This window comes from Tursiops truncatus, chromosome 8 (assembly GCF_011762595.2).
Source record: "Tursiops truncatus isolate mTurTru1 chromosome 8, mTurTru1.mat.Y, whole genome shotgun sequence".
Classification (NCBI taxonomy): Eukaryota; Metazoa; Chordata; class Mammalia; order Artiodactyla; family Delphinidae; genus Tursiops; species Tursiops truncatus.
Window position 1 is genome coordinate 101,647,032 of NC_047041.1, and position 25,179 is coordinate 101,672,210.

General features: G+C 56.0%; 3 protein-coding genes across 10 annotated transcripts; 1 reads left to right on the forward strand and 2 right to left on the reverse strand.

Moving 5' to 3' along the window:
• The first annotated feature begins 844 nt into the window (after positions 1-844).
• Positions 845-10,240, forward strand: KAT5 (lysine acetyltransferase 5). 5 transcript variants are annotated; one of them, XM_033861080.2, is made up of 14 exons: positions 845-1,043; positions 1,143-1,209; positions 1,535-1,603; positions 1,690-1,826; positions 2,090-2,272; positions 2,362-2,436; positions 2,546-2,620; positions 2,972-3,220; positions 3,294-3,383; positions 5,310-5,450; positions 5,531-5,624; positions 7,512-7,671; positions 7,806-7,887; positions 7,981-10,240. In XM_033861080.2, the coding sequence occupies exons 1-14, from the start codon at positions 1,032-1,034 to the stop codon at positions 8,113-8,115; spliced, it is 1,569 nt and encodes a 522-aa protein (XP_033716971.1). In that variant the 5' UTR covers positions 845-1,031; the 3' UTR covers positions 8,116-10,240. The 5 variants fall into 5 exon arrangements, with proteins under 5 accessions (XP_033716971.1, XP_033716970.1, XP_033716972.1 ...); XM_033861081.2 differs by having other exon boundaries at positions 848-1,043; positions 2,117-2,272; XM_033861079.2 differs by having other exon boundaries at positions 846-1,209; positions 2,117-2,272.
• On the reverse strand, positions 8,607-9,818 carry RNASEH2C (ribonuclease H2 subunit C). The gene is made up of 4 exons (XM_033861084.2): positions 9,647-9,818; positions 9,261-9,457; positions 9,061-9,180; positions 8,607-8,738 (listed from the first exon to the last, which is right to left on the reverse strand). The coding sequence occupies exons 1-4, from the start codon at positions 9,816-9,818 to the stop codon at positions 8,712-8,714; spliced, it is 516 nt and encodes a 171-aa protein (XP_033716975.1). The 3' UTR covers positions 8,607-8,711.
• Positions 10,241-10,372: 132 nt separating the features above from the next.
• On the reverse strand, positions 10,373-25,115 carry AP5B1 (adaptor related protein complex 5 subunit beta 1). 4 transcript variants are annotated; one of them, XM_073809160.1, is made up of 4 exons: positions 17,170-17,300; positions 16,609-16,776; positions 14,003-16,504; positions 10,373-13,476 (listed from the first exon to the last, which is right to left on the reverse strand). In XM_073809160.1, the coding sequence occupies exons 2-3, from the start codon at positions 16,756-16,758 to the stop codon at positions 14,021-14,023; spliced, it is 2,634 nt and encodes an 877-aa protein (XP_073665261.1). In that variant the 5' UTR covers positions 16,759-16,776; positions 17,170-17,300; the 3' UTR covers positions 10,373-13,476; positions 14,003-14,020. The 4 variants fall into 4 exon arrangements, with proteins under 4 accessions (XP_073665261.1, XP_033716976.1, XP_033716978.1 ...); XM_033861085.2 differs by lacking the exons at positions 10,373-13,476; positions 17,170-17,300 and adding an exon at positions 24,998-25,115 and having other exon boundaries at positions 13,881-16,504; XM_033861087.2 differs by lacking the exons at positions 10,373-13,476; positions 17,170-17,300 and adding an exon at positions 17,374-17,653 and having other exon boundaries at positions 13,881-16,504.
• Between the last annotated feature and the right edge of the window lie 64 nt (positions 25,116-25,179).

Consider the following 25,179-nt stretch of genomic DNA (forward strand, 5'->3'; position numbering starts at 1 on the left):
TTGCCTACCTGCCTATTTCCTTCACCTTGCAGGGTTTTTTTTTTTTTTTTTTTTTTGGTTTCCCAAAACACTTATCACTCTTTTTTTTTTTTTTTTTTTTTTTGCGGTACGCGGGCCTCTCACTGCGGCCCCTCCCGCTGCGGAGCACAGGCTCCGGACTCGCAGGCCCAGCGGCCATGGCTCACGGGCCCAGCCGCTCCGCGGCATGTGGAATCCTCCCGGACCGGGGCACGAACCCGCGTCCCCTGCATCGGCAGGCGGACTCCCAACCACTGCGCCATCAGGGAAGCCCATCACTCTTTAATAGACTAGATAATTTATTTTTTAAATATATTTACTGTTTGTTATCTATACCCCTCTTTTTTTCTTCCCAACCTCCAAGAATGCAAGCTCCAGGAGGAGGAGACTATTTTATTCACTGATGTATTCCAGGCTCCTAGAATAGGGCCTGGCACATGGTAGGCGATAACTAAGCACTTGTTGAATGTATAAATGAAAAATGTTGTAATTACTCTTATAATTAGCAACCTATTATACAAAACAACAAACCCATAAATCTTCCGTGACTCCCAGCCCTAAGGAATGAAGTCCACAACTTAGCGACGCGTTGAGTCCTTCAAGTCCCGGCCACTTCTCCAGACCCGCCCCCCAACTCCCGGCCGAGCACGCGCAGTTCACTCCCCGCGACGCATCGTTACGCCAGTAGGAGACGCCCCAGCCCGGCCTCCCTCAAAGCACTAACACCAGTCCCACGTGACCGGCGTCGCACCCAGTGAGCGTCACGTGACGGACTCAGTTTTCCTCCAATCGTTGTGCACGTTGTGGGGATTCCACCCAGGACCTGGCCTGAGACTTAAAACACACCATTCCCCCAGCAGCCAAACGGGCCGGCTCCGTCAGCAAGCTGGGCGGCGATGTCTCGCAAGTGTCCTCTCGTAAAGCCGCTTCGGGGAAGCCCGGGCCTACAACGTGTTCAGTCCCGGAAGTGACGTCTCCCAGAGGGGCCGGAAGTGGCAGTGGAGGGAGGGAAGATGGCGGAGGTGGTGAGTCCGGTGCCCGGGGCGGGGCGGAGGGAGCCAGGGGAGGTGGGTAGAGCCCGAGGCCCCCCAGTAGCCGACCCTGGCGCCGCGCTGTCTCCCCAGGGGGAGATAATCGAGGGCTGCCGCCTGCCCGTGCTGCGGCGGAACCAAGACAACGAAGATGAGTGGCGTGAGTGACGTCGGGGGGCGGGGCTAAGGAACCTGAGGGCGAGGGGCGGGGGAGAGTCAACCGAACCCAGGGGAGGGGGTGGGGCCTCTAGAATCCTGGAGCGGGCGGGGCGCAGATACTCAGGAGGGGCGTGGCTTTTAGCCGTTTGTGAGGGACCGGGCAGGGCTTGGAGAGGGGATGGCACTTGGTGACTAACGGGGGCTTGAGCGAGCGGTTCCAAGTGCTGGGGCTTAGGAATCGGGCCTCGTGGTGGAGTTCAGGTCGTAGGAGGGTGGAGCCTCATGGCCTGGTCTGTCTAAGGCCCTTGCCTGTGCTGTTCCCACAGCCCTGGCTGAGATACTGAGCGTGAAGGACATCAGTGGCCGGAAGCTTTTCTACGTCCATTACATTGACTGTGAGTTCTGGGCCGGGATGAGGTGGGGCCGCAGGGTTGCGGGGCAGCCTCTGGCACTCCTTCCTGAGCCATCCCCACTGCTGCAGTCAACAAACGCCTGGATGAATGGGTGACCCACGAGCGGCTGGACCTAAAGAAGATCCAGTTCCCCAAGAAAGAGGCCAAGACTCCCACCAAGAACGGACTTCCTGGGTCCCGCCCCGGCTCTCCAGAGAGAGAGGTGGTGAGTAGGTCCCCTGCTTCACCTCCTCTCTCCTGCCTCCTACTTTTCAAATCTCTTGGCCTCAGTGGCTCCTGGATGGGCTTGAGGCTGTGCCCTCCCACCCTGGCATCAGCTTGTGAAGGATGGGGGCCAAATTGCAGATGTAGTTTCCAGAGTCCAGTGGCTGTTCCTGTGTCCTTGAAAGGGCAGAGGGTGGGGTTTGATCACTCCATGCTGAGGGGGCCCTACTCCCCTTCCTGATCCCACCACCAACCCCGCCCCAGAGGAAGACCCTGGACCTATCTCTACAGCCGGCCTCCGCCCAGGCCAGCGGGAAGACCTTGCCAATCCCGGTCCAGATCACACTCCGCTTCAACCTGCCCAAGGAGCGGGAGGCCATTCCCGGCGGCGAGCCCGACCAGCCGCTCTCCTCCAGCTCCTGCCTGCAGCCCAACCACCGCTCAACGGTACCCTCAGCAATTCCAGGGACCTTGCTTTCCTCTCAGGTCCCACCTTCTCTACCTTCTGACCCACCTGTCCTGGTTTCTTTCTGCAGAAACGGAAGGTGGAGGTGGTTTCACCAGCGACCCCAGTGCCCAGCGAGACAGCCCCAGCCTCAGTTTTTCCCCAGGTGAGTCCCCCAAACCATCTCTTCTTCCCTCCCCTTCTTCTAACCTCTGGTAGCCCCTTTTGGGCTCATTTCACAGCTATGTTTTCTGTTCCTACTTTTTCATCTGCAGAATGGATCAGCCCGTAGGGCAGTGGCAGCTCAGCCAGGGCGGAAGCGAAAATCGAATTGCTTGGGCACTGATGAGGTAGGTCTGAGGAAGAGGGAAGCTGGGTGAAAAGGAGGGGACATAGGCAGGGCAGAGACTTTAGGGACTAGTTTAAAAATGAACAAGGGGTGCTGAGCAGAGATGGCGTTGGTGGGACTGGGAGTGAGGCGGAGCTGGTTCAGATCAGGCATTGGGTGATTTTTTTCTACATTCCAAATGAAAACTTTCCAAGTCTTGGTTTCTTTAACTGGAAAGTGGGGATTTTAGTACCTCCCCCAATAGGTTTGCTGTTAGGTTTGAACAAGGAAACCTGTGGAAAGGCTGTGAGCTGTAAAGTGCCCTGCTTGAATTGTCTCCTGTAACCTGGTGTCTTCCACCGGCCTTGGGCAGGACTCGCAGGACAGCTCAGATGGAATACCGTCAGCTCCTCGCATGACTGGGAGCCTGGTGTCTGACCGGAGCCACGACGACATTGTCACCCGGATGAAGAACATCGAGTGCATCGAGCTGGGCCGGCACCGCCTCAAGCCCTGGTACTTCTCTCCGTACCCACAGGAGCTCACCACACTGCCCGTCCTCTACCTCTGCGAGTTCTGCCTCAAGTACGGCCGAAGCCTCAAGTGTCTGCAGCGTCACTTGGTATGAGGGGTCCCAGGAGGCCATCCTCCTAGCAACCCCCCACCCCCGCCCCTAATTCTCCTCTCTTCCTCAGACCAAGTGTGACCTGCGACATCCTCCAGGCAACGAGATTTACCGAAAGGGCACCATCTCCTTCTTTGAGATCGATGGACGTAAGAACAAGGTCAGTGGCTGAGGGGCAGCGGGGAGTCCTTGTCGCCGGGAGTCTGAGGGAGTCGAGTGAGCAGCTTCTTCCAGCTCAGGAAAACACTGCCCATTGTGGCTAACATCTGTTCACCCCATTTACTGCATTCCTGCTGTAGGGCAGGTGGTGGGAGATACTGTACAAGGTGAATTGGACAAAATCTCTGCTGAGAGCTCACAGGGGAAAACAGACATGCTAATGGCTGCATAGATCCCAGTGTGATACGTGTCATGAAACACAAAGGGTGGGTTATCAGGATCCAGAAGAGGTGGACAGCAAAGCTTCACAGAGGAGGTAACCTTTGAGCCGTGACACAGGCAGTGGGTTCTGAAGGGCAGGAATGGATGCTGACTCCAGACATACTGCGGGTTCAGTTTCAGACCACCACAATCAGGTGAACATCGAAATAAAGCAGTCACACAATATTTTTGGCTTCCCTGAGCATATCAAAGGTACATGTACGCTGTGCTGTAGTCCGTTAAGCGTGCAGTAGCATTGTGTCTAAAAAAACAATTGTAGTGGTAACATTGAGAATCACTGGTCACCATAACAAATATAATAAGGAAAAAGTTTGTAATATTATTGCAAGAATTATAAAAATGTGACACAGACATGAAGTAAGCACATGCTTTTGGAAAAATGGCAGTGATAGACTCAATGCAGGGTTGCCACAAACCTTCAATTTGTAAAAAAAAATGCGTTATCTGTGAAATGCAAAAAAATGTGCAGAGACCGTGTAAAAGGCGAAGATCCTTTCTTCTGGCCGGAGGGCAGACAGGATGCGGCAAGGCTGTCTTACGTGGGACAGAGCTCAGGTGGAGGGCAGACAGGATGAGGCAAGGCTGTCTTACGTGGGACAGAGCTCAGGTGGAGGGCAGACAGGATGAGGCAAGGCTGTCTTACGTGGGACAGAGCTCAGGTGGAGGGCAGACAGGATGCGGCAAGGCTGTCTTACGTGGGACAGAGCTCAGGTGGAGGGCAGACAGGAGGAGGCAAGGCTGTCTTACGTGGGACAGAGCTCAGGGGGTGGGATTGAGGTCAGCTGGGAAGTGGGGACACTACAGGTTTGGGGCTTCAAACCTGCCTTAGTCTGGCTGTGGGGAGGAAGAAGGGCATAACCTGGAGGGACTTTAAAAGTGAAATGCCTCCATTCTTGGGGCCTGGAGGGCGGGGAGGGAGAGGCAGTCACCTAGACTGCCAGGGGACAGCTCTTGCTTGGGTGCTGGGGGGACTTGAGAGGAAGATGCTGCTTTAACCACTGTTAACTGTATTAAGTGTGTGGGCTTGGGTATCCAAATGGCCGTGTCCAGCAGGTGCTTAAAAAGCCAAATCTGAAATGCAGGAAAGTTGTGAGACTAGAAGTAAAGTAGCAAGATTAATAATTTTGCTGGGGCAGCCCTTGAGGCAGTTATTTTGTCAAATTCCGGAATTCTTTACCCCTGTTGTAGAAGAGCAGATCAGTTCTCAAGAGATGTGACTGGGGGTTGCAGAGTGTTGTTTTTTTGACAACCAGTTTCCTAAGACTGTCACACAGACAGAGCTTTTCTCATAATCCTTGGTCAGTCCTTCTTTGTAGGGACACATCAGTTTCTTGACTGGTAACTGGCGGAGGGCAGTGGAGGCTTCCAGGCCAGAGTTAGGTGGGGTATGGAGAGCACGAGTAGACCTGCCCAGCTCACCGGGGGGCGGGTGCTTGAACACCATCACACAGCTGAAACGTGGGCTCCTGGACACTAAGAAGGGCCCGTGCGCCGGACACACTGACCAATGGACTAGGTCAGGCCCCAGGGAGGAAGGCTTCTCACCTGTCAGCCTGGGGGACAAAGAAGCTTCAGGCTGACCCTGGCCCAACGGCCATGCTCAAGGCTGGGTACCCAGGGTGGTGACAGACCTTTTCGTTTGCAGAGTTACTCCCAGAACCTGTGTCTTCTGGCTAAGTGTTTCCTCGACCACAAGACGCTGTACTATGACACAGACCCTTTCCTCTTCTACGTCATGACGGAGTATGACTGCAAGGGCTTCCACATCGTGGGCTACTTCTCCAAGGTGAGTGCTCTTCCAGGCTGTCCTCAGTCCTGCCCTGAGCTAGGTCCCTTCCCTCACACTCACCTGCCTCTCTTTTCCAGGAAAAGGAATCCACAGAAGACTACAACGTGGCCTGCATCCTGACCCTGCCTCCCTACCAGCGCCGGGGCTACGGCAAGCTGCTGATCGAGTTCAGTGAGTACCTGTGCTGCTGGCCGGGGGCTGGGGGCAGGTCCTGGGAGGCCCAGGCCCCATCGCTGTCTCACGCACAGATGCTGCACACAGACATGTCGGGTTGCTGTGTTCTCAGCCCTGGTTGTGCAGTCCAGTCACCAGGGGAACTGGCTAGAAATAAAGATGAGACTCTCCCAAGGTTCTCTCCGTACTGGGGTGACTGCCCTGTTCGTCTGGACTAGGTTTTCAGCCCCTCATAGTTCCTTGGCCAAGGTTCTAAGTACCACTCAACTTTTCCCAATTCTGACTTGTCTGCTCCTGCCCAGGGCACGGGCAGAAGCCGAGTGAGCCACTCCTGCTCAGCTGTCTGGTCCTATGCGGTTATACACGTTCCTGGGCAAGGACCTGTGGTTTATTTTCCTACTTGTTCTCTGAGCCTTGGGGACAGCAGATGTCACGTCAAACGTGACTCACAGGGATCTGGCCTCTGCCCCTCATCAGACGTGAACTGTTCATTAGCCCCCAAGGCCCCCTCTTGCTTCCCAGCCTCTTACCGTCATTCCATTCAACTCACCACTCACTGCACCCTTGGGATAACCAAGCTCTGACCCGGGAGATGAGGGAGGCTTAGCTGTCTGGTGAAGACTTGGAGGCTTGACTTGATCACCGACATGTTCTGAGAAATTTTATTGGTATAGAAACATGCCAAGATGTGGTCACATCCTCAGGAAACCTTCTGCCTGAAGAGCAGAAGGTTGCTGAAAGTCAGTCTAGCCTTGGAGCTCAGCCCTCAGTGGAGATGGGATGTGTGTGGGGCCACCAAGGAAATGTGCTCAGTTGTGCCCGGCAGGAGCAGACAGGGCACTAGAAGCACCATTCCAGGCAGCTCCAGAGGGTGGGTCGGTTGTTGACTGGGAGGGGCTGGGAGCTCCTGCAGCTGAGGAGGCAAGTGTGGCCTCCAGTTGATCTGTCAGGACTCTGCATGCACTCCCCCCAAAGTTGAGTAAGAACTCAAGTGTGCCCCTTCCCTCTTCCATGCTTCCTTCCTCCAAAGCACAAGCCTCTCTGTCCTCCCCACCGGGCTGCTTGGTGAAAGTCACAGGAAGTTGGGCAAGAGGGTCAGACTGGCTGATAAAGATGAATCAAGGGGGAAAGGAGAAAGGGCTACGATCCGACACAAGGCTCGTTATGACTGAGGATAAAGAAGGGCTTCTAGAAGTAGTGGAGACATCTCAGGGCCCTGACGGGGAAATGAATACTGTCCAAGAGATGTGAAACCGCTCAGGGTTTTGCATGGCCTGAGGGTCTCACCAGGAACTGCCTGCCAGTGCCCAGTGGTCAGCAGGGTAGAGGAGGGCACAGCAGTCAGAATGGGAGGGAGAGAGCCACTGGAGAGGTAGCTACTGCTGAGGAATGGCCTCCCTCTGACTTGGGAAGTGCTTTGGCGCCCTTCTTGCTTCCTCCCAGCCATCCAGTCAGGCCAGCCTGGTCTTAGAGCAGCTGATGCTTCTCAGGTCACAGCTGAGGAACTGCAAGCATCCTCAGGCCTGGACCAGAGGTGGGGTCTTCCCCTCTTCTCTCCTCACATATCCAGGCGCAGAGAGTCTGGTATGACTGAGGCAAGTTGGAGGCACGCACTTTCCACAAACCATTTTCGCTGCACTCCCCGCATCCCACCTGTAAGCCCTCACTGGCTTCTAGTTGATTGTAGCTACTTCTCTCAGTGCCCTCAGCACACCGGTGAACCGTACGCTCACTAGTCCTTTACAAGGAAACTGAGGCACAGAACTACCACATGGCAGGCCCAGAATGGAAGCCATGCAGTCTACCTCTGCAACCTGCATTCCTAAACGATGGTTGCATAACGCTGTGATTGCTTACCCACCCCCTCCTGCTCCATTGCTTTAGGCTATGAACTCTCCAAAGTGGAAGGGAAAACGGGGACCCCTGAGAAGCCCCTCTCGGATCTTGGCCTCCTATCCTACCGAAGCTACTGGTCCCAGACCATTCTGGAGATCTTGATGGGGCTGAAGTCAGAGAGCGGGGAGAGGCCGCAGATCACCATCAAGTGAGCCTGGCCCTGCCTGCCCGGGGGTGCATGGCATGACCTGTCTGTTCCCGGGCTTTCTCACTCTTCGGGCTACTGGGGGCCTGGGGTGGAGATGTAGGCCCCCAGGGGACCTGATCTTTGCCCTCCCACAGTGAGATCAGTGAAATTACCAGCATCAAGAAGGAGGATGTCATCTCCACTCTACAGTACCTCAACCTCATCAACTACTACAAGGTAGGGAGGCAGGCAGGGGGAGACACGTGTGTGTAGGGGTGCAGAGAGCAGGCCCCACGTGGGCTGACCTGCCTGGCCCCGTCTCCTGTCCAGGGCCAGTATATCCTCACACTGTCGGAGGACATCGTGGATGGGCACGAACGGGCTATGCTCAAGCGGCTTCTTCGGATCGACTCCAAGTGTCTGCACTTCACTCCCAAGGACTGGAGCAAGAGGGGAAAATGGTGACCAGGCACTGCCCGTGGCAGTGCCAGCAAAGCCAGCAGAACTGCGGCTGACGGCCCATCCCTCCCCCACTGGGGTCTCCAAGAGGCGCGCCAAGGGAGAGAGGGCGGAGGACAACTCCACAAGGAGAGGACAGGCCTGGTAAAGGCCTGCTGGTGCCTAGCACCAGGGCGAGCTCAGGGCTCAGGTCAACTCCAAGGTCGGCTGGCCGCAGGCCCAGGCCTGCTGTGAACCAGGGACCAGAGGGAGCCAGGCAGCTGTGTACAGTGAGATGGGGGGTGCGGGTGGCTTGTATAGAGGACTGGTGGCTGTACAAATTTCTTTTGTAAAGTAGAAGCTGGGGGTGGGGTGGGGTGGGAACTGGCTGCAGAATTCTGGCCTCTCTTGCCCCACTGCCCCCTGGCAATAAATTGTTTCTATAGGTCAGAGCTGTGAAAGGTCCTTGTGGGAAAATGGGCAGTGCTGGATCCAAGGTGCTGGCGAACTTACAGGTGTTCTGTGAAGAGCTCCTTTATTGGGGTGATGGAATCAGGCTCCAAAGTGAAGAAGGGTTTACTGGGGTGAAGGGATCGGTGGCTTTCAGTTTCAAGCTCTGGTTCTCAGTCCTCGGGTACCTGTGCGTGAATCTGCAACAGGAATCACCTCTACTATTGGATTTCTGCAGTATAGTGACTGGGTGGCCCAGATCCTCAGGGGAGAGACCCAGCTGCTCAAAATCATAGCCCTTCTAGAAGGCCAGAGAAGAGTGGTGGGGAAGCCATGCTGCCCCTACCCAGTCTAATCCTCCAGTCAGACCCAGGTTCCATCTGCCCCATTGTTCTCCCCAGCCCCGAAGCCCCCAGATTCACTCAGGGACAAGATTCTGGACAACTTAGGAAACCACCTTGAAGGGGCGGGGGGGGGGGTTGGATGGGGTCTGGGAGGGAGGGGGCCCATCCATGTACTCACCGCTGCAGCGAGGCTGGGCCAGGTCAGGGCCCCACGCACTTTGGCATCGGGACCGGGGATAGTCTCCAGGCCCCACAGGGTGAAGCTGCTGAAACTGGCTGTGGCTCCAATAAAGCGGTCCTGGGGAAGGGGCCCCGGCTCAGCATCGAGGCCGCCGCTCCCACCCGCGCTCCCTTGCAACCCTGTACCCCCGTGCTCACGAAGTCGCGCTCCAGCGCCTCCGGGGGCTCCACGAGTTCCCGCTCCTCTTGCTCGTCATCCTCCAAACCCTCCGAGAAGTCCTGCTTCCCCAGCAACACCTCTCCCTTCTCTTCTGTCATCACATATCCCACGAGGCCGGGCGGCACCACCACCTCCTCGCCGCGTAGACTGCGGCCCCGGAACGACACTTCCAGTCCTGGAGGAGGCAGGCGAAGGGCCCCAGTGAGGGTCTGATCCAGGCCTACCGGAGCAAGCCCGGTAGCCGCCCTCCCGCCACCTTCGGTGGACCACGATCCCCGGGAGCCCTCGCGCCGCTCCTCGCGGAGGAGAGCGCGGCGCCGGCGCGGGGGCTGCCGGGAGCCGTAGTCCAGCCGAGAGCGCTCACCGTCAGGACCCTGGCGGATGGCCGGGGTGAAGAAGAGCCCCACGGGGGCGGGCCGGTTAACCAGAACCTCGCAGGGCAGAAGGTGCAGCAAGATGGGGGCGGGATCGCGCAGCGTAACAGGGCGCAGGTGAACGCGGCGCTTGTCGACGGCTTCCCCGTCGCTGCTTTCCATTGTCCGTCGCGACCCCGTTGCTCGCAGGCTAAGGCCAAAGCTGGCGCGTAAAGCGCGCGGAGCCTGTCGGGAGGCCTGGGGCAGTCAGCGCAGAGCCTCCTGGGAAGCGTAGGCTTCTCTGACGCTCCTCTGCAATACCGCCTGTGTTCGAGCCCCAGATTTTTTTCTTGAAAATTTTTTTCCAATAGTATATTTTTATTGTAAAAAATCAACACGATCCCTAAGAGTTCACTTTTTATATATTGACTGGTAGAGAGTGTTTTGTTTTGTGTTGTGTGTGTGTTTAACTAGGGATATCAACCCTTCCTCAAATGTATTGAAGATACTTTACCCAAGTTTGTCTTACAAACTTCTGTATTGGTCATTTTTATTACAGAGAAGACTTTTATTTTTTGTAGTCAAATATATAAGCCTTTTCGTTTCATGTCTAGTTTTCGCAGTACTCTTTCCCTTTTGACTTCTTAACTCTTCTTTAATGTTTATTTGTCCTGATACCCAACTTAAATAGATTTTGGGAAGTACTCTCATAAAACGAACCCATACGTAACTGGTAATTAACATTAAAATTGCATTTAATTTATAGATTTGAGAAAGAGAAAAGCATCCTCGGACATCCAGGAGCTGGCCTTGGTGTTCTGTTGAACATGAACAATTTCACAGAACATAGACATCAGACAAGGTCACTCTGTGATGTGAAGGATCAAAACAAAAACAAGATCATTCTGTAATCATGTGAACACTGACAAAGACACAAATATTGTCCAACACACAAAAATAATGAAAATCCCTCTATCTTGGATAATATAAGTTTCTGTTGCTACTTTACCAATTGCAGCTTTAGCCTCCGTATAGTTAAGATCTGTTAACATATCCCATCACAGAAATACTCCCACTTGCTGACAGCATCCAATCCAGAGAAAAGTCCTACTTCTTTAAACCCTCCCTCATATCCCCAACACAAGCCCAAATCCTAGAAATCCTTCCTAATCCCTTCTTACTGAGATACCCCACACTGCAAAACTAATAACTACAGATGTGTGCCTGGTGGTCTTTGGCTGGAGGGTATTGACAGATTGAATAGAATTTTGCTTTCATTTTCTACCAAGCATAAGATACATAATACCATTTATTTATGTCTTTTATGTCTTATCCGTACGGTTGTGAGGTTTTCTTCTTTTATACATATTTTAAAGTTTATTCCTAGATAGCTTATATTGTTTCTATTACAAACAAGATCCTTTTTCTCTTTTTTTCCTTGTACATTCTGATTATTATTTATCTATAGCAGAGGTTGGTGAACCTCACATTTGTTCTCTGACACAAGTACTCAGCTTTGTCATTGTAGCCATAGAGGGCTTCCCTGGTGGCACAGTGGTTTAGAGTCTGCCTGCCAATGCCAGGGGACACGGGTTCGTGCCCTGGTCCGGGAAGATCCCACATGCCGCGGAGTGGCTGGGCCCGTGAGCCATGGCCGCCGAGCCTGTGTGTCCAGAGCCTGTGCTCCGCAGCAGGAGAGGCCACAACAGTGAGAGGCCCGCATACCGCAAAAAAAAAAAAACAAAAACAAACAAAAAAAAAAACATAGACAATATGTAAATAAATAAGCATGGCTTATATATATATATAACTTTATTTGCAAAAACACAGTGGGCTGAAAAAAAAAAGTGGACTGGATTTGGCCTGTAGGCCATAGTTTTCAGAAAATCTATTGATTCTTATTTATGGCTGTACTGGGTCTTCGTTTCTGTGCGAGGGCTTTCTATAGTTGCGATGAGCGGGGGCCACTCTTCATCGCGGTGCGCGTGCCTCTCACTATCGCGGCCTCTCTTGTTGCGGAGCACAGGCTCCAGACGCGCAGGCTCAGTAATTGTGGCTCACGGGCCCAGTTGCTCCGCGGCATGTGGGATCCTCCCAGACCAGGGCTTGAACCTGTGTCCCCTGAACTGGCAGGCAGACTCTCAACCACTGCGCCACCAGGGAAGCCCTAAAAGATTTACTTTTACTTTATGTGATTATTTACATTTCCAAAATCAAACTACAAAGTAAGATCTATTTAGAGAAACCTAGTGTCTATTCCTGTTCCTTGCAAACAGTTCTCTCCTGCCCTATGTGATCTTTTAAATATTTTAGTTCATCTTTCCATTGTTTACTCTTTTAAAGTGTTAGCATACATTTATGTATATTGAATTCAATTTCCTAATATTTTTTTGTGGAGGATTTTTGCACCTATGTTCATGAGTGATATTGATCTGTAGTTTCCTTTCTCGTGATGTCTTTATCTGGTGTTGGTATTAGGATAATGCTGGTCTCATAGAATGAATTAGGAAGTGTTCCCTCTGCTTCTATTTTCTGGAAGAGATTGTAAGGAATTGTTATTCTTTCTGAAATGTTTTTTCACAAGAAGAATTCACCAGGGAACCATCTCGGCCTGTTGCTTTTTTTTTTTTTTTTAGGAGATTTTCACTAATTTTTGTTGTTGTTCATTTTAAGAAATTTTTTTTTCAGCTTTACTGAGGTATAACTGACAAATAAAATTGTTAAGATATTTAAAGTGTACATCATGATGATTTGATATATGTGTCACCTCACATTATCTATTATTATGTTAACAATATACAGTATTAACCATTATAACTATTAATTATTGATTCACTTCCTCGAGATAGCTCTATTCAGATTATCTATTTTCCTTTGTGTAAGTTTTGTTACTTTGTGTCGTTCAAGGAATTGGTCCATTTCATTTAAGTTATCAGATTGTGGGCATAGAATTGTTCATAATATTTATTATCCCTTTAACGTCCATGGGCTCAGTAGTGATGACCCCTCTTTTATTTCTGGTATTAATAATTTGTGCTCTCTCTTTTTTTCTTAGTTAGCCTAGCTAGAGGCTTATCAATTTTACTGATATTTTCATAGAACCAGCTTTTGGTTTCGTCGATTTTCTCTGAATTCCTCCTTTCGATTTCACTGATTTCTGCTTTAATTTTTATTTATCTTCCTCTACTTGCTGTAGGCTCATATTACTCTTCTTTCTCTAGTAACCTAAAGTAAAAGGTTAGATTATTGACTTTTATATCTTTCTTCTTTTCTCATATATTCATTTAATGCCACAAACCTCACTCCAAGTATTGCTTTCACTGAATCACACAGATTTTGACAAGTTGCATTTTCATTTGCATTTAGTTCAGGATATTTTAAAATTTCCCATGGGGCTTCTTTGACCCATGTGTTATACAGAAGTATGTTGCTTAATCTCCAAATATTTGGGAATTTTCCAGCTGTCATTCTGTCATGATTTCTACTTTAATTCCATTGTGGTCCAAAAGCAGACTCCTGTTCTTTTAAATTTGTTAAGGTGTGTTTTATGGCCCAAAATGTGGTCTGTCGCAGTGGATGTTCCATGTGCACTTGAGAACATGTATTCTTCTCTTGTTGGATACAATATTCTATAATCTTTTTTTTTTAATGAGTAACGTTCTTTATTTATTTATTGGCTGCGTTGGGTCTTTGTTGCTGCGCGGGCTTTCTCTAGTTGCGATGAGTGGGGGCTACTCTTCATTGTGGTGTGTGGGTTTCTCATCGCGGTGGCTTCTCTTATTGCAGAACGCAGGCTTCAGCAGTTGTGGCACGTGGGCTCGGTAGTTGTGGCTCACGGGCTCTAGAGGAAGGGGCCACCAGGCCACTGCAGCCTCCTCTGTTTCTGCCCATTGGTCCCTCGTCCTATCTAGCCTGAGCTCCCTGTGCAGAGACCCTGCAAACCTCTGGAGTTGAAAAGCACTGGCTCACAGGTCAGGAGGCCCAAGTCCAGCTTCACTCTCATTCCTAAATTGCTGGGTGGCTTTGAGCAAGGCTTTTCCCTCTCTGGGAGGCAAAGATGTGGATATTTTTTCTCCTGCCTCTTGGGCAGGGATTCTAGAGAATCCTAGTATATCCGGGCAGGAAGGAACTTTCATGCCCTGCAGTCTGCGGGTTCCTAGCTTGGAAGCTTTCCTGGAGCCTCTGACCCTCATCCCACTGTGCCTTCCCCCAACCAGGGCCCAAAAGAAAACAAACCAGTGAGGATTCTTAGCAAATATAGGGGGCTTTTTGTTTTGTTTTTACAGAAAGGAGCTACGGGGCTGTATCCTGGCTCTCAGCAGCTCTTCTTGGGCAAGAGCCTGCAAAGGCCGCAGTCCTGCTCCTACCTGTGCCAGCCCTGGGGCTCAGCCAGCCGCTGACAGCCCCCGGAGGTAGTCCCCCACCAGAGGCAGCACGGCCCAGTCATCAGTCCGCAGGGCCACAGGCACTCCGTCTGCCTGGGCTGCTTCCAGCCGCAGCAGCAACCGCGAGTCTGGGGGCAGACGGATGGCTATAAGGTAGCTGGTCGGGGGTTGGGCCACCACCACAAAGGGCTCCAGGTGGCGGGACACCAAGGCCTCCAGCCCATGTGGCCCTAGAGGGCACCACAAGCGACTCTCGGTGCCCTTTGGCAGGCAGGAGTCCCAGAGCTCCTCGAAGAAGCCCAGCTTGGCCCCCTCGGGGGGCTGGGGGAAAGGCAGAAAGAGGTCAGCGAAGTTCACAAGCAGGGGTGGCAGGTGAGCATGGCAGGTGAGGCCGCTGGGTGTGGTGTACAGGGCGCGCACAGCCAGCCTCGCGGGAGCCGGGCGTCGGGGCTGCAGAGGCAGCAGCAGAGGGCGGGTGGGGCGGCCGGGGCACAGGCACGGCACGTGCACAGCCCCCAAGGGTGCATAGAGCTGTCTTTCCACACGGAAGCGCAGTTCCAGAGAATACACCTGCTCCAGCACCTCCACCTGGAGCTGCAGCACTGGGACCGGGCCCTTGGCTCTGTGGGGACCCATGCTTAGCCGAATCGGGGCTGGGGCCTCCTGCACCATCAGCGCTGCAGCAAAGCCCTGGTTCTCGGCCACCAGTGAAGAGGCCAGTGCAGGTGCGGCAAGGGAGGGGCCCAGGGCCACCCCCAGCTTGGGCTCTTCCAGGTGGGCCAGGAGGATGTAGTAGAGGCGCGCGTGGTCCCGCCCATCAGGGTCCTCCAGCTGCCTGGCCAGGGCCTGCAGCAAGTCCGCCAGGCCTCCTCCAACACCTGCCCGCAGCAGGGCCCGGCAGACCTGTAGGAGGGCCTGCTGGAGGCCGCAGTCCGTGCAGCGAGCAGCTGCAGCCTGCAGGAAGCCAAGGGTGGCACTCTGGGCATCCCCATCTGCCACCCTTGCCAGCATCTGCAGGTGCCAACGAAGGGCCTCATCCCTGCCTGGCCTGGACACCACCTCCTGCCGCAAGACCACCTTTAAGGGTTCCCCCAGCTCAGGGCCCACCCGATCCAAGAGATCCACGAAATGGGGAGCCAGTGCAGGCCGGGCTCGGTACAGCTGGGCCAGTCCGTGGGTCAAGGGTGTCAGCACCACAGGTTGCCCGGCCAGGCAGCGAGCAACGAGGTAGGAGGCCTGGAAGCAGAGAGTGGCTAAGGCCCGGGGGCCACCATCCAGGGCTGCCCTCTGCCGCAGGCCAGCCAGTAGCTCCTCCAGGTACTGCCGGGGGCTCTGATCCTGGCCCTTTTCCTCCTTTTCTTCGTCTTCCACACAGAGGAGGCACAGCAGATGCAGGCGGGCCAGCAGGGCCATCGGGTCATGCAGGAGACTGGGCAGGAGGCCACGGCATAGCTGGAACCCCAGCAATAGCGGGGCAGCCTCCTCGCCTGCGGGGCCCAGCGGCCAGTTCTCAGGGAAGTTCAAGAGGCAGTGCAGGTAGAAGAGATGGGCGGGCAGGGGCAGGGCCGGGTGCTGGGCAGCCAAGGTGAGCCGGCGAAGCAGCAAGGCCTCATCCTGGGCTGTGAACAGTGCCTCACCGAAGGCCGCCTTCAGAGCCAGGACGGCGTGCAGCAGCGTCAGCTGTGCTGTGCCCAGCAGCCGTACCAGCTGTGGCTTGAAGAGCACTGGTGGCTGTCCCCGAAGACCCCGCAGGGCCCAGCCCAGCAGCCACAGAAGCTGGGCCTGGGCCACAGGAGTGAGCAGGTAGGAGATGTCCAGAAGCTGGGCCACGGCAGCCCGCAGCTCCCGGGCCTCCTCAGGACTGAGCTCCAGCATGGCAAGGCAACACTCCCCCTCCTCAGCTGCTGGCCAACTGGGTGCCTGGGGCTGAAGGTGGGCATCACCCTCCTCAGCTAGCATCCAGTTCCAGGGACCACCCTCGGTGGGACAGCCCCCAGCCACGAGCAGGCCCTGCAGGCCAGCCCTGGCCCTGGCCTGTATCACCAAGGCGTTTCGTAGGGCAAGTGCCAGCAGCAGGCTGAGTGGCTGTACAGCGGCCTCCTGCCCCAGCAGGCCCCGAAGCAGCCCCAGACAGCCCCCCAGCAGCCCAGGCTTGCAGCTCTCCAGCTCCCGCAGGCACTCCCACGCTGTGGCCTGCAGGGGCCGCTGTTCCGAGGCAGGACCGAAGCTTCTCCCCAAATCGCGGCCCGAGGCCAAGCCCAGCAGCAGGGGCAAGAGCCGGCGGGAGGCTCTTGAGGTGGGGCCCAACGCACCTCCTGCCGCCAAGGCTGTGGTGGCCGCCAGCAGAAGGGGCCGCCGCAGAGCCGAGGGCCGCGGGGGTAGAAGGACCAGGGTATCCAACAAGGAGGTGGCGGCTACTTCGGCCGCAGGAGCGTCCGGCCACAGCTGCGCTGGGTACTCCAAGCTCAGAGCCAGCAAGGAAACCTGGGGATAGGGGATTCTGGGTGGGAATCACGAAGCTGAGGTTCACGTCACGGCAGGCTGAAGGGACCACGTGGGCCAGGACACAGGTCACGCGCAGGGCCTACCTTAGTTGGCTCGCTCAGCTTCTCACTCCTCAGGTCGCTCAGCAGGTGACGACCCAGATCCTCACCCTCAGGACCTGCCATGAAGGCGGACGGGCTGGCCCGGAAGGTGCCCAGGCGCTGGGCCCAGGTTTCCCGGCTCGTGGGTCCCATGGTCAGGCACGCAAGTCCCTGCAGAAGAGCGAGGGAGGATCAGACGTGCGGCCTGGAGACGCGCGGGGCCCCAGGGCCGCCAGAGGGCGCGCGAGCCCCTGCGCCAACCCCGAAGGGGCCACTGTCACCCCAGGGCCGCCTAGCAGATCCAACCGCCCTCGGCCACGCGCAGAGGCCAGCGGGGACCTCGCAGCCGGGTCCCGAGATGAAACCCAGAGGTTTCGGGGGTGACGCTAGGGCGGGCCGCCAGGGTCCCCGGGGTGAGGAGGGCTGGCTAGCAGGGGCGGGGGTGCCGGGCAGGCAGCTAGCGCAGGGGTGCGTGCCGAGAGCTCATTAGGCCGCCTGCCTGCAGCCGGTACCGAAGCCACAGCACCGCCCCAGCGCCCGCGGTAACGGGTTGACCGCTCTCACCCTGCCTGACCCAGCGGCCGCTGGCGATCTGGCCGGCCGGCTACTTCCGGGCTGGCGGCGCTGGGCGGGGTGGGGCGGGGCGCGCGGCGCGTGGGCGGCCGAACTGAGGCGGGTCCCTCTCGGGGGCGGGGCCGTAACGGGGCCACCGCCTCCCCCGCCCTCCGGGCCGCCGCCCCCCCGCCCTCCCTGCTGGCAGGTGAAGACCTGTTGGTTTCGCTGGGGCTAACTGTCCCGCTGTGCGCAGGCCCCCCTTTCCCGGAACCGCCGCAGGCCCAGGCGTTGGCGGTGGAGTTGGGTGGGCCTGGGCTCCCGGATGCCAGGGTCCCCACTGCGTGCGGACTGCAATCTCAGGGCGCTCCGGCGGACAGCGGCCCGGGCCCCGCCCGCGCCTGCCAGACTGCTGAGGATGGCAACCAGCGCGCCCCGCGCCGGCGCCCGGGCGCGGCGCACCCTGCGCCAGCCGCCCGCGGCCCCTGGGGGTGACGCGGATTGGAGTCCTTGGGGCTCCCCTTGTGGCCGCTGGGGGGTGTACAAGGTGCGGTCCCCGGGCGCCCGCAGGAACTGCGCGCCGTGGGCCCGGCTAAACCGGTCGGGCGGGCGCCGCAGGGCTTGGCTTCGCTTCCCCGACGCCGGCCCCGGTTCCCCACCCGCTCGGCTTGGGGGCGCTGAGCCGGCGCCGGGGTCGGGGCAGGCGGAAGCTGCTGACCTTTGGCGGAGGCCGCGCCGACGGTCGGCTAGGGTCGCGGCAGCCAGGCCAGGGTAAAGCTGGCGGGGCCAAGTCCCAAGCTGCGATGAAACCGGAAAACAACGGGATGCAGACGTGAGGACTGGCAGGGTCTGTCCGGTCACGGGGCTCACAGCACGCTTAGCACGGACCGGGAAACTGAGGCCTTGCCGCCGCAGGAGATCTGGGGTCTGCAGTGCCCGAGCCCAGCACTCTTGACTTCCAGAGGGATGGAGCAGGGCTGTTTGGGGGCACTCAGAGGGCTGGGCCTGGGGCTCAGCTAGCAGCCCCTCCTGGGTCTAGGGTCCAGGCTGCAGACGCCCCACTGATCGCAGATTTCCAGGGTACAGAACCGCGGGCGTCCAGACCCCACACCCACAGCCCGCCGATCTGAGTAACGCCTCTGGCTCTCATTAGCCCGCTCTCAAGATGAAACAGGCCTGAGCCCCCATGCCATCGCTGCCAACTAGTTTCTCACCTTTCCCCGGGCTTGGCAGGCCCCTCCCCACCCCCTCCTGCTGCCCTCCAAATGGGAGGTGGTAGGGAGTGGTGAGGTAGAGAGACCTGGAAAAGAGGCTGTGTGCCCAGGGTGCCAAGGGGATGGAGACAGGGATCCACCCCAAGGGACAAGTCCAGCTGGAAAACCCAGTCCCAGCTCCTCTGGGCCCTGGCTCAACAGTTGACTCACAGGCGGCAATCCCAAACTACTTCCCTCTAGGTGCCTCAGTTTCCCCACCTATAAAATGGGAGTGATGACTTCGGCCGGAAAGGCTGTGGAGTGGGGCTGCCTGGCTAATTAAATCTAGGATGAAAGAGGCCAGGATGACAGCAGCCCTGGGAGGGAAGGCAGCTTGGAGGTAACAGGAGCCTGTCTGGTTTCCCTGTCTGAGGCCCAGAGGGTGCTGATAACTGCACATCCCCAGCCCTTATCACTTACAGGGAGGGAGGAATGATTATTAAACCCCTTTTACAGTTGAGGAGACAGGCTTCAAAGGGTCAGAAACTACAATGCTGGCTCCGGCCCCTGTTCAGCCTCTGACAGCCGCCAGCCTTTCTGAGCCTTTGCTCCTTGGGGCCCAGGGTCTGGAGGGAGGGAACCCACGTGTAGTTCTCGATGCTGTGGTGGGAGCATCCACATGGATTCACTGAGGCTTACAGCACCCTGAGGTACCTGAGGATGGGCACCATTCACAGAGAAGGAAAGGGAGGCCCAGCGGGGTGCAGTCACTTGCTCACAGTCACAGAGCTCCTAAAAGGTGGAGCCTGGGCTTCAGGCCACAACCCATTGCTATCCCTGACTTGGCCCTCCACTCACACAGCTGCCCTCAGCCTTCACCTGCCTGCCCAGATGTCTGCTCCCCTGTGGGAGGGTGGTGCTGGTACTGTCCCTGGCACAGGCCAGGCATAACATTGAACTCAGACCACCAGCACTGAATCTGCAGTCAGCAAGCCCACCCGCAAGAGTGACCTCCCAGCCGAGAGGGCCCAGGTGTGGGCTGCAGCAAGTGGCTGAGCAGGGAACTCCCCACTCAATGCCCACAACTCATTTCTTCTCTTTCTGCTGAGTTTCCATCCTCCCCAGGGCATCCCAGTTCTGTGGAGACACTAGGCACACTGAAAAAAGGGAAAGTCAGTTTCCTGAGTCTCAGTTTTCTCATCTGTAAAATGGGAGATACCCATCCTCACAGCACTAGGCACTGGGGATACAGAGATGCTTTAAAAAGAACACATCAATATGCAAATCCATAGAGAGCAGAATAGTGGGTTCCAGGAGCCGGGGGTTGGGAGGAATGGAGAGTGACTGCTAATGGGTACGGTCTTTCTTTTGGGGTGATGAAAATGTTATGGAAGACAGGGGTGGTGGTTGCACAGCTCTGTGAAGATACTAAAAACCACTGAATTGGGAATTCCCTGGCAGTCCAGTGGTTAGGTCTCCATGTTTTCACTGCTGAGGGTGCAGGTTCAATCCCTGGTCAGGGAACTAAGGTCCCACAAGCTGCACAGCACAGCCCAAAACAAAAAAACCCAAAACCAAAACAAAACAGAACACTGAACTGTACACTTTAAAAGGGTGAGTTTTATGGTATGTGAACTGTATCTAAATAAAGCTACTAAAAATGATGTTAAAAGAGGTCCCTTATGTACAGAACTTACACTGGGGAAGAAAGGAACAAACAAGACAAATCAAAATTTCATGGAATAAGAGATTCTGCAGGGACTTCCCTGGTGGCGCAGTGGATAAGACTCTGCGTTCCCAATGCAAGGGGTCCATGTTCGATCCCTGGTTGGGGAACTAGATCCCACATGCATGCCACAATGAAGAGTTTGCATGCCACAACTAAGGAGCCCGCGTGCCACAACTAAGGAGCAGACGAGCCACAACTAAGGAGCCCTGGAGCAGCAACTCAGGAGCCAGCCTGCTGCAACTAAGACCCAGTGCAACCAAATAAATAATAAATAAATAAATATTTTTTTAAAAGAGAGATGCTGCAAAAAAGAATAAGAAAATACGGTAATGGGACAGAAGTGACTGGGGGGACAACGATTTAGCTAGGGCAGTCAGAGAGGACTCTTGGAAGAGGGCACATCTGGCTGAAACCTGAGTAACGAGAGAGCCAGTCATCAAGTGGGGAAAAGCCTTCCGGGCAGAGGGAGCAGCAGAGGAGAGGCGTGAGCTGGGAACAGGATTTGGCCAGTTCAGTGGACGGAGGGCCAGCAGTGTGGCGGGCACACACACAATCAGTGAGACGGAAGAAGCACGGGGTCAGGCCAGCTGGGGCCAGAGCACGCTGGGCCCCAAGGACTTTATTCAGTTGCGAAGGATCAGGGTGGTAAACGTGGAGACGGAGGTGTGGGAAGATTCCAGATGCTTTGGGAGCTGACAGGACAGAACTCAGCAAGAGATGGAGGTGTCAGTGTCACCCACAGCACGTCACAGTTTGTCAGGGGCTTTGCAGCCTCCACGGGGCTACTGTCAAACAGAGCTGGAAAGGCCACTATTTGAGCCAAGCAGAGGCCTCGGTGGCCAGGGGCACTGTCGGCCTGCTTTAAGGCTGAGTCCATTTTCAAGGGCTGCTAGCCTTCTGGGCAAAAGTGAATCAACAGCATCTCTTGACAGCTCTGAGGAGCAGAGCTGGAACTCAGAGCCCCCCGTACAGACGGGGCTTAGCCCAAGTCCCTGGAGACTAAGAGTCCGGGGCAGCCTGACTCTAGGTCCAGTGCTCTGTTCTGCTTGTCCTCTCAGCACAGCTCCCAAAAGCCTTTCTGCCCCGAGCCGCCATGCTTCTAAGCCCCTGCCCCACCCAACCTCATCCCGGCTCTCCCCAGAAGCCTTCTCTGAGAACAGGTAGGAGTTGTTCCAAAACCTCTCCATCCGACTCCTGCCCTAGCTCTCCCTGGGCTGCTTGGGATGGGAGCCGAGCTCTAAAGGCGGCTGCCAGCCACCAGCCTTCGGGGGACATGGGCCTTGCCTGCCTGCTAGGGTTCTGCTTCCTTCACACCCCTGTCCACTGTACCAGCGGCACGGCTACTATGTCACCTGGAATGAGCACTCATGGCTCTGCCTGCAGCTGGCCCAGGCCACCATCCCCTCCTTCTTGGACTATGACGGTAGCCTCCTCACTGGTCTCCCTACTGCCACCCTCAGCACCCCTGCTCTGGCGACACACTCCTCTCCCCATAGCAGATCCAAGGCTTCCCACCACACTGAGCCTCACATGACATGACCGACCTGCCTCTCCAGGGTCAGTTCCTACACCTTCCCATCCCCTCATGATCCAGCCCCCTCGCCTTTCGGTTCATCACACACACACACACACAGGCGCCGCTCACTCCTGCTCTGGGGCCTTGGGGCCGCCTGATGCATTTACGGATCAGCCTCTTCCCTGCCCTGCACAGCTGGCCCCTACCTCTCGTTCAGATCTCAGCGCCCCTCTCACCACCCCATCACTAGTTAAATGTCCTGCAACACACTAATCATTTCCTTATTCTTTGTTTGCCTTGCATCACAGGATACCCAGTGCTAGCACAGAGTAGGTGTTCAATGAATATTTGTTGACTGAATTAAGGAGGGAGAGAACGATATCGAACTGGCACTGCGTGAACAGAGCAGAAGGTGCCTGCCCTCATGGACCTCACAGTTCAGCTCAGTGTTCACCCAAGTTCACACACATTGTCTGGTTCATGAACCACAGGCCACACACTGGCAGCCCACGGGTCCAATCTGTCACACGAATGTATTTTATTTGACTCATTCCATGTTTTAAAAAAAGCTAAGTCAACATTTAAAAACTGGTAGATTTCGGAGAATTCCCTGGTGGTCCAGTGGTTAGGACTCTGCGCTTTCACTGCTGAGGGCCCGGGTTTGATGCCTGGTCAGGGAACTAAGATCCTGCAAGCTGTGCAGTGTGGCCAATAAATAAATAAATTAATTAATTAATTAAAAATTGGTAGATTTCACACATAAATCTGGATTTCTGGTTTCCAAATGGACAAAAGTGGCAACGTTGGGTTTCTGTGCTTGGATGACATGCTTGTCACTGGCCCTTCAGATAGTCGCATTCTCCATGCCCCAGCCCCCATCTCTGAGAGTTAGTTGCCCTTTATCACACTGAACTTGCAGTATAGCTTTCCTCATAAGAAAGAAATTTGCTTCGTATTTATGTCTCTAGCAAATTTGGAGCATAAAAGGCTGAATGGGTCACATGAGTCAAGAAACATAGGATATTCATTCATTCAGCAAATATTTACTGACAACCCACTATGTGCCAGGCACAGCTGTAGATGCTGGAGATATAGCAGTGGGCAGTGTGGACGAATATCCCTCCCTCCTGGGGCCTCGATCTGTACACTGTGTAACTTTCTTTCCACAAGTGGAGACATTTGAGTTGTTCCCCCGATGAGAAAGACTGCCTGTGTCCAGCATCATCTACGAAACTTCATCAGAGTTTCCACGAAGCCCCTACTGTGTCCCAGGCCCTGACAGGGTCTGGTACAAGCAAAGTGCTCAATAAATATTTGTTGGGTGAATGAACTAAATTCACCTCTCTCCAAGGCAGTGTTAGTCAAACTTATTTGCCCAGGATATATTCAAAAGACAAGCAAGGGACTTCCCTGGTGGCGCAGTGGTTGAGAGTCCGCCTGCCGATGCAGGGGACACGGGTTCGTGCCCCGGTCCGGGAAGATCCCACATGCTGCGGAGCGGCTGGGCCCGTGAGCCATGGCTGCTGAGCCTGCGCGTCCGGAGCCTGTGCTCCGCAACGGGAGAGGCCACAACAGTGAGAGGCCCGCGTACCGCAAAAAAAAAAAAAAAAAGACAAGCAAGTAGCAGGTGCTCGCTTAATGTCAACTGAACAGAAGGGTCCAGGGTAAGAGTGGAGGGTTGACAACGGAAGCAGAGCCTGGGAAAGGAAGAGGAAGGGGGCAAACATTAGTGCCCCTGCCAGAGCTCACACCATCCTCACCGTGGACCCAAGAGGTAGATGATGCGATTCTCAGGTGACAGACGAGGATACAGCCTGGAAAGGAAAGCCCCTTGGCCAGACTCACAGGTTCCAGGAAGGAGCAGAGAAGGAGGCCCATCTGCCCCCAAAGTCCACACCTTCCCCACCCACCCAGGGAGTGCTCTACGGAAGTCCAGTGGGGGCACGTAAAGGGCCTCTGGAAGCCTCCCCCTTGAAAAACTACCTTCTTCCACTAGACGCCTGAAAGTCCACCATGAGCAGGCTGCTCCCTTCTGACTCCTGACTTTTGAACTGTGTGAATTCACTTATCAGATTCATTTCCTCCTAATCTGTCCCAGCAAACATTTAATATGTGAGAAAGGTGTATGTGTGGTAGGGACTCCACGGGGGAAGGGGGCGAGCTAAAAAGAGGGAGGGGTCCCATGCCAGCCCTTACTAGTTCAGCCGGTAAGAGAAGCCCAGTGGCTGAAGAGGCACAGTCACTGTGCCTCATGGAGGCCAGCAAGTGCTCCGCAGCTTCTGAGGAGGATGGGGCCTCCGTCCAGGAGGCGGGTCCTGGGCCTGGGCAGAGCGTGATGAATGGCTGGAGTGAGGGGTCCCAGGCTGCGCCTCGGCGAGGGCTGGGCTCTGGGGCCACGACATGAGCTCCCTGACTGCCGTGGCTGCGGCCAGGCAAAGTAAGTTGGTCCTCTGCCCTCGGCTCACCTCCAGTCTTGCTGCACCTGAACTCCGGCCATTTGGGACAAAGATGAGGGCTCGCGGGGGGCGGCGGTGTAAGCCCCAGTGACTAGGCGCTGGGGTCTTTCGGGGTCACGGTGGACTCGGAGCGGTTTAAACGCCCTTTCCTCTACGAAACCTTCCACACTTGCCCGGCCAGAAGGCGGGCTCTCCGCTTTGTATTACGGCCCGGAGAGGCCCGGCCTGCCCGCCCACCGGCCTGCGCGTTCCTGCGGCCCCGCGTGCCTTTCCGAACGGTGCCGGCGACCAACAAATACCTCCCTCTGGGCTGAACCACGAATTGCTCAGCCAGGCGTTTGGGGCCCGGGGCCGCCTGGGCCCGGGCCCGGTTCAACAAGTGTGGGCCGGGCCGCCCAGTCCCGCCCGACGGCTTCACGCCTCCCCAGGCGCCCGGGGCGCGCCGGGCCGGGCCCAGTCTGGCGAGTTCCACTTCATCGCCCTTAGAGCGTGCGAGCGCCGAATAACATTGCCCCTTCCCCTCCCTCCCCTCCTCTGCTCCCTTCGAAACTCCGAAACTCCGGTTGGCGAACGCTAGCACTCCAGCTGGGAGGTCCCCGGCGGGCAGCGGCTGGGCCGGCTGGGCAGCCGTGTGCTGGGGGCCCTGCGCCCGCCCCCTCCCGGCAACCCCGCCCAGCCCGCGAGGCCACCTCACCGGCAGCGGAATAGAAACCGGTTCGACAGGTAACAAATAGGTGGGTTGTCACCGTTATTTCCCAACGCATGCGCCGTCGCTCCCCGGGCCACTCCAAGCTAATTAGCTCAGATCAGCTCCCCCCCCCTCCCCGCCCCAGCCACCAACACACGCCGCTGCGAGCCAATAAAGCGTGAACCCGTCCGTCCTGCTCGCACTTTAAGACTTCCCGAGCGGACGCGAGGGACGCCAGTCGCGCCGGGAGGAGCATACCTGCCGCTTCCCCCGCCGCCCGGTGCATCTGGCTGAAGGGGACCTCGTTCAGACGGAGGACGGCGACAGCTCCGCGGAGTTGAAACGGGCGCGCGCCGTCCCGGGCACGGCCTCCCGGCGCAACGCGGGACGCTTTGGCGACTTCTTCTCCGACCTGCTCCCCCACCCCCCCCACCCCCGTC

Coding starts and splice junctions, on each gene's coding strand:
- KAT5 (XM_033861079.2), top strand. CDS start 1,032: ATGGCGGAGGTGGTGAGTCCGGTGCCCGGGGCGGGGCGGAGGGAGCCA. Junction 2,621..2,971: donor ATTGCTTGGGCACTGATGAG/GTAGGTCTGAGG, acceptor GGCCTTGGGCAG/GACTCGCAGGACAGCTCAGA. Junction 3,221..3,293: donor AGTGTCTGCAGCGTCACTTG/GTATGAGGGGTC, acceptor TCTCTTCCTCAG/ACCAAGTGTGACCTGCGACA.
- RNASEH2C (XM_033861084.2), bottom strand. CDS start 9,818: ATGGAAAGCAGCGACGGGGAAGCCGTCGACAAGCGCCGCGTTCACCTG. Junction 9,458..9,646: donor CATCCGCCAGGGTCCTGACG/GTGAGCGCTCTC, acceptor TGCCTCCTCCAG/GACTGGAAGTGTCGTTCCGG. Junction 9,181..9,260: donor AGGCGCTGGAGCGCGACTTC/GTGAGCACGGGG, acceptor CCCCTTCCCCAG/GACCGCTTTATTGGAGCCAC.
- AP5B1 (XM_073809160.1), bottom strand. CDS start 16,758: ATGGGACCCACGAGCCGGGAAACCTGGGCCCAGCGCCTGGGCACCTTC. Junction 16,505..16,608: donor AGCTGAGCGAGCCAACTAAG/GTAGGCCCTGCG, acceptor CCCTATCCCCAG/GTTTCCTTGCTGGCTCTGAG.